Source organism: Bison bison, unplaced genomic scaffold (assembly GCF_000754665.1).
Source record: "Bison bison bison isolate TAMUID 2011002044 unplaced genomic scaffold, Bison_UMD1.0 scf7180017864270, whole genome shotgun sequence".
In the NCBI taxonomy this organism is placed as follows: Eukaryota; Metazoa; Chordata; class Mammalia; order Artiodactyla; family Bovidae; genus Bison; species Bison bison.
The window spans coordinates 8,648,355-8,654,658 of record NW_011494842.1 but is presented as its reverse complement, the minus strand read 5'-3'; the positions used below and the strand labels follow the sequence as shown (position 1 = coordinate 8,654,658).

At 42.6% G+C, this 6,304-nt stretch overlaps 1 protein-coding gene across 1 annotated transcript in view; it reads left to right on the top strand.

Annotated features, from left to right (window-relative positions):
• The window catches only part of LOC104994948 (40S ribosomal protein S4, X isoform), a 16,176-nt gene extending 10,642 nt beyond the window's left edge, over positions 1 to 5,534 (top strand). Inside the window, exon 2 of the mRNA XM_010848667.1 lies at positions 4,637 to 5,534. Coding sequence (XP_010846969.1) covers positions 4,644 to 5,435 — 792 coding nt within the window. The 5' untranslated portion in view covers positions 4,637 to 4,643 and the 3' untranslated portion in view covers positions 5,436 to 5,534. The remainder of the gene's footprint in view (positions 1 to 4,636) is intronic.
• The last annotated feature ends 770 nt before the right edge of the window (positions 5,535 to 6,304 follow it).

Here is a 6,304-nt window from a genome sequence, read left to right as displayed (position 1 = left end):
TTTGTTGGCAAAGTAATTTCTCTGCTTTTGAATATGCTATCTAGGTTGGTCATAACTTTCCTTCCAAGGAGTAAGTGTCTTTTAATTTCATGGCTGCAATCACCATCTGCAGTGATTTTGGAGCCCCCCAAAATAAAGTCTGACACTGTTTCCACCGTTTCCCCATCTATTTCCCATGAAGTGATGGGATCAGATGTCATGATCTTCGTTTTCTGAATGTTTAGCTTTAAGCCAACTTTTTCACTCTCTACTTTCGCTTTCATCAAGAGGCTTTTGAGTTCCTCTTCACTTTCTGCCATAAGGGTGGTGTCATCTGCATATCTGAGGTTATTGATATTTCTCCTGGCAATCTTGATTCCAGCTTGTGTAAACCAGGTTAGGGCCCCTTTAGGTCTGAGAAGTTGCCCTTTGCCTTCAGGGCAAGAACCAGAACATGCTCTTCTGGTCTTGCTGGGAAACAGTTCGGGAGCAAGAGGCTGGGAATTAAATCTTCCTGGAGGAATCATGTAGCCAACCAATTAAAGGGTGGGTCCACACAGATGGTTAGAACAGGTCAGTGTGCTTCCCTGGCCTTGGCATTCTGGTTTTCTCCAGTGGTCACACTTCTGGGCCAAGGGTTCATGTCCCTGGGGCTCTGTCCTCTTTCTGAGAGGGATTTCCATCTTTTTTCTGGTCACGTCTTGCTCTTCCCTAGTACAGATGAAGAACTCTGAAATTTTGAACATCTAATGCCTTTGGTTATTGTAGAAATAATAAAAATAAACTCAGATTTGAACCATTATTTACACTGTTTTTAAAATTGTAGTAAAGAACATATAAAATCATTTAACCATTTAAAGTATGCAACTCAATGGCATGTAGTACACTCAACAATATTGTGCAACCAACACCACTCTCTAGTTCCTGAGTTTCCTCACCTCAAAAGAAACCTTGTACCTATTGAGTAGTCACTGTCCGTATGTTCCTGACCCCCAGCTACCAGCAGCCACTAATCTGCCTTCTGTCTTTGTGGATTTGCCTGTTCTGGATATTTCATGTAAGTGGAAGCATATGATATGTGGCCTCTGACTTCTTTCACTTAGCATAAAGATTAAATAGTATTCCATTGTATTTGATATAGTACATGTTGTGTATCAATCAGCTGGATATCATATATACATTTAAAGTGATTTTTTTTTAATTATTTATTTTTGGCTGCACTAGGTCTTCATTACAGTTCAGGGACTTCTCATTGTGATGGCTTCTCGTTGCTGATCATGGGCTCTAGGGCACGTGGGCTCAGTCGTTGTGGCGCATGGGCTTAGTTGCCCTGCAACATGTGGGACCTTCCCAGACCAGGGATCAAACCTGTGTCACCGGCACTGGCAGGTGGGTTCTTGAGCACTGGCCCAGCAGGGAAGTCCTGAAGTGCTTTTTATGTACACCGTGTCACCTGATCCTCACCAAAACTGGGAGGTGCTCAGGGCAAATACTATTCATTATTACTGAGATTTCCCCATTTTACAGATAAGACTGAGGCTCATAAAGGTGGAGTTACTTGTCCAAGGTCTCATAGGTGCTTAATAGCAGAATCAGAACCCAGGTCTCTGAGTTAGGATGACCAAAACCTTTCTTGAGCTGTTTGCTTTGTAGTACTAAACAGTGTCCTTCCTCCGAGATCATGAGTGAACATGTGCTCATCATGGCAAGACAACTGAGGACCAGTGAGAATTGAACCCTTCAGTTCAGTCGCTCAGGCGTGTCCAACTCTTTGCAACCCCATGGACTGCAGCACACCAGGCCTCCCTGTCCATCGCCAACTCCGGGGGTTTATTCAAACTCATGTCCCTTGAGTCGGTGATGCCATCCAACCATCTCATCCTCTCTCGGCCCCTTCTCCCACCTTCAATCTTTCCCAGCATCAGGGTCTTTTCAGATGAGTCAGTTCTTTGCATCAAGTGGCCAAAGGATTGGAGCTTCAGCTTCAGCATCAGTCCTTCCAGTGAATATTCAGGACAGATTTCCTTTAGAATGGACTGGTTGGACCTCCTAGCAGTCCAAGGGACTCTCAAGAGTCTTCTCCAGCACCACAGTTCAAAACCATCAATTCTTTGGTGCTCAGCTTTCTTTATAGTACAACTGACATCCATACATGACTACTGGAAAAACCATAGCTTTGACTAATAATCATAGCTAATAACCACAGCTTTGATAATCAGCCCCAGGGTTTGGTATAAAGGTGGTAGAGCTACAGGAGAGACCATGCATGCTTCAGCCAGCAAGGAGAGAGTGGGGCTCTGAGTCCTGGAGTGGACGTGTTTTGATGGATGAATCTTACACTCCCTGCTTGCACAGGCCTAATTTTGTCCATTGACAAAGTTGATCACTGCCTACAAGGCCTGATCTTACAAGGCTTTTCTGCTCAGACCTCCTTAAGAATTCTCCTTCCATCTCTGCATGAAGCATACATACTTTCCTAGAATACTTTACTCTCCAGCAGCAAACCTAGCAGTCAGGGCTTCATAAATGTTTGCCAGCTAAGTCAGTTCAAGGACTTCAGGTCTCTGATGTTTCGCCCTTTTTCCTCAGCAATGTGTCACCAGTAGCAGTCTTCAGTGCAAATGAGCAGGACTTCGGGGAGTAGAATCCCACTCTGCTGCAGTGAGAGTTTTATTCCCGCTAATAAACAAAACCAATAATGGAATGTTTGGAAAGCTGAACAAAGCAACAAAAATGATCTATAACCTTACTACCCCAACACAACTGTTATTTTGAATAATTCTCTTTGCCTAGCTTTCCTTCCTTTCTACCTTCCTTCCATCCATCCATCATGAAAGTAATACAAAATACTTTAATATTTTAAACATAACCTAATATCTCACACCCAGAGAAAACCACTGTTAACATTTTGCCCACTTTCTTTTTTTTAAGATTTATTCATTTATTTATTTGGCTGCACTTGGTCTTAATTGCGGCCTGCAGTATCTTTGGTTGCATTATTTGGACTCTTAGTTGCTGTGTTTGGATCTAGTTCCCTAACCAGGGATTGAACCCAGGCCCCCTGCATTGAGAGTGTGGAATCTTAGTCACTGGGCCATCAGGGAAGTCCCAGAAAGAGACACTAAAAAAATAATAAATTTCAACTGCACTACATGGCATGTGGGATCTTAGTTCCCCAACCAGGGATCCAGTCCCCACAGCCTACATTGGCAAAGCAGTCTTAACCCCTGGATCACCAGGGAAATCCCTTCCTCCAGTTTCTTTCAATGCCTTTTTTTCATAATTGCAGCTATAGTGAATATTCCATTCTGTTAGTATATATGTTGTTTTTGTTACTAATTTTTTTCTAATAAATATGTTTATTTACAGAAATTTATGGAAAAAATTAGCAAATAAAAAGGAAATAAAAATTACCCAGAATGTCCCTTCTACATATGGAAATTTTAACATGCATTTTTAAAAAAGATTTATTTGTTTTTGCTTGTTTGTTTTTGGCTGTTCTTGGTCTTCATTGCTGTATGTGGACTTTCTCTAGTTGCAGCGAACAGGGGCTATTCTTCACCGCAGTACTCGGGCCTCTCGTGGTGGTGGCTTCTCTTATTGCAGAGCACAGGCTCTAGGTGCGTGGGCTTGCAGTCGTTGCAGCTTAGGGCTCAGTAGTTGTGGCGCATGGGCCTAGCTGCTCCACGGCTTGTGGGATCTTCTGGACCAGGGATCGAACCCATGTCCCTTGCATTGGCAGGTGAATCCGTAACCAGTAGATCACCAGGGAAACCCTAACATGCATTTTTCTTTACATAGTTGTGATCCTACTGAATACAGTTTTTTTCTTTTTTCCCCACCTATCTTAATCTCATTTCCACATGTTGCTCCATAAACTTCATTTTTGTCTTTTTAATATGTAACACATTTATATAGTACAGTATTAAGAAAATTAGGATACTGTGGAAAGGTTTTTTTTCCCCACTTATTTTTCATTTGCCTATTTTTCCTTCCACAGCACCCACTGTTACCTGTTCGTTGTGGCCCCTCCTCCTGAAGCACCCTTAGGTGCATATGTAAAATATATTATACTTAAATATATTCTTTCCCCATCTTTCCATTTTTTGCATAAAAATAATGAACTATGCACACTCACTTTCTAAAACTCAACAGTGTATCTTAGAGTTTTTCCTATTTATATTCAAACAGAGCTTCCTCTTTTTTTTTTTTTTAATTTTATTTTTAAACTTTACATAATTGTATTAGTTTTGCCAAATATCAAAATGAATCCGCCACAGGTATACATGTGTTCCCCATCCTGAACCCTCCTCCCTCCTCCCTCCCCATACCATCCCTCTGGGTCATCCCATCCACTTGATGTAGAGTAGCATAATGTATCAAACTAGGTCCCATGAGGGGAGAGGCAAGATAGGGGTATAAGTGCAAACTACTATTTATAATGTAAATACGCTACGGGTATGTATAGTAAAACAGAGAATATAACCAATATTTTATAACTATAGATGGAATATAACCTTTAAAAATTGTGAGCTACTGTGTTGTACACCTGAAACTTACATAATATTGTATATCATCTATACCTCAGTTTTTATGTTTTTTAGAAATTAGCCCCCATCAGTGAATATTCAGGTTATTTTCCTCTTTTTGTGCACAGTGCAGCTATGGCTCGGGGTCCCAAGAAGCACCTGAAGCGTGTAGCAGCTCCAAAGCACTGGATGCTGGATAAGCTGACCGGCGTGTTTGCCCCTCGTCCATCTACTGGTCCCCACAAGCTGAGGGAATGTCTCCCTCTAATCATTTTCCTAAGAAACAGACTTAAGTATGCCCTAACAGGAGATGAAGTGAAGAAGATTTGCATGCAGCGTTTCATTAAGATCGATGGCAAAGTCCGCACCGATGTAACCTACCCTGCTGGTTTTATGGATGTCATCAGCATTGATAAGATTGGAGAGAATTTTCGTTTGATCTATGACACCAAGGGTCGCTTTGCTGTTCATCGTATTACACCTGAGGAGGCCAAGTATAAGTTGTGCAAAGTGAGAAAGATCTTCGTGGGAACAAAAGGAATCCCTCATCTGGTAACCCATGATGCTCGCACCATCCGTTACCCTGATCCCCTCATCAAGGTGAATGACACCATTCAGATTGATCTGGAGACCGGCAAGATTACTGATTTCATCAAGTTCGACACTGGTAACCTGTGCATGGTGACTGGTGGTGCTAACCTGGGAAGAATTGGCGTGATTACCAACCGGGAGAGACATCCAGGTTCTTTTGATGTAGTTCATGTGAAAGATGCCAATGGCAACAGCTTTGCCACCCGGCTTTCCAACATTTTCGTTATTGGCAAAGGCAACAAGCCATGGATCTCTCTTCCCCGTGGAAAGGGTATTCGCCTTACCATTGCTGAGGAGAGAGACAAGAGGCTGGCAGCCAAACAGAGCAGTGGATAAAATGATCTTTATGTAACATGATTGGAAAAGTCTTTGTACTTAGTTAAAGATAATAGCACATAAAAAAATAAAGTTGTTTCCAGTCTGCTGCCAACAATACTACTGTGACTAACACTGTGTGTGTGTCATTTCACATGTGTGAGCCTCTGTCTGTGGAATAAGCTCCTAGAAGTGGAATTGCTGGGTCAAAAAGTAAATGCATTTTTAATTGTGATAAGGCCAAATTGTACTCTGTAGGTTAGCAGCACCAGCATGTGATTTAACCCAGTGTCTAGCCTTAGTTACTTTCTCCATCTTCTGTTGTCCCTATAACAGAGTTAGGACCAGCTTCAGGGATAAAGCCGTTTTCCTTTCTGGCCACTCATACATTATCTGTAATATATTGAAGGCTACTGGATGACAGACACTTGCTGTGTGTTGAGAGACAAATATGTATAAGACACAGGTGCTGTCCTTGGGAGCTGATCTCAGAGCTAGTGGGGGCTGGGAAGGGAGCACGGAGGAAGGGATGTGTAAGAAGAGCCCACCAGGCCCTCAGCCTCTGAAGGGGAGGAGCTGGGTGTGGTTTTGCTCTCCTTATCCTGGCACCTAGCAGAGCAGATGGTAGGCAGCCAGTATTCAATATACATTGAGGGAATAAACGATTAAATAAGTGTCTGGTGTGGGGGAAAGGGGAGAGGTGCTGGAGCAAGGGTGTTGGTCAGGCAGGCTTCACGGAGAACAGCATTTGAGGGCCTCTTTGAGAATTTCAGCAAGTCAAATTCTAGGCCAGAGAAGCTAAATATTTGTTGGCTTCCTGACTCAAAGCCAGTTGGGCAAGAAGAGTAGAGTGTCAGGAAGGATCTGGAGACAGATCTGAGTGGATGGGG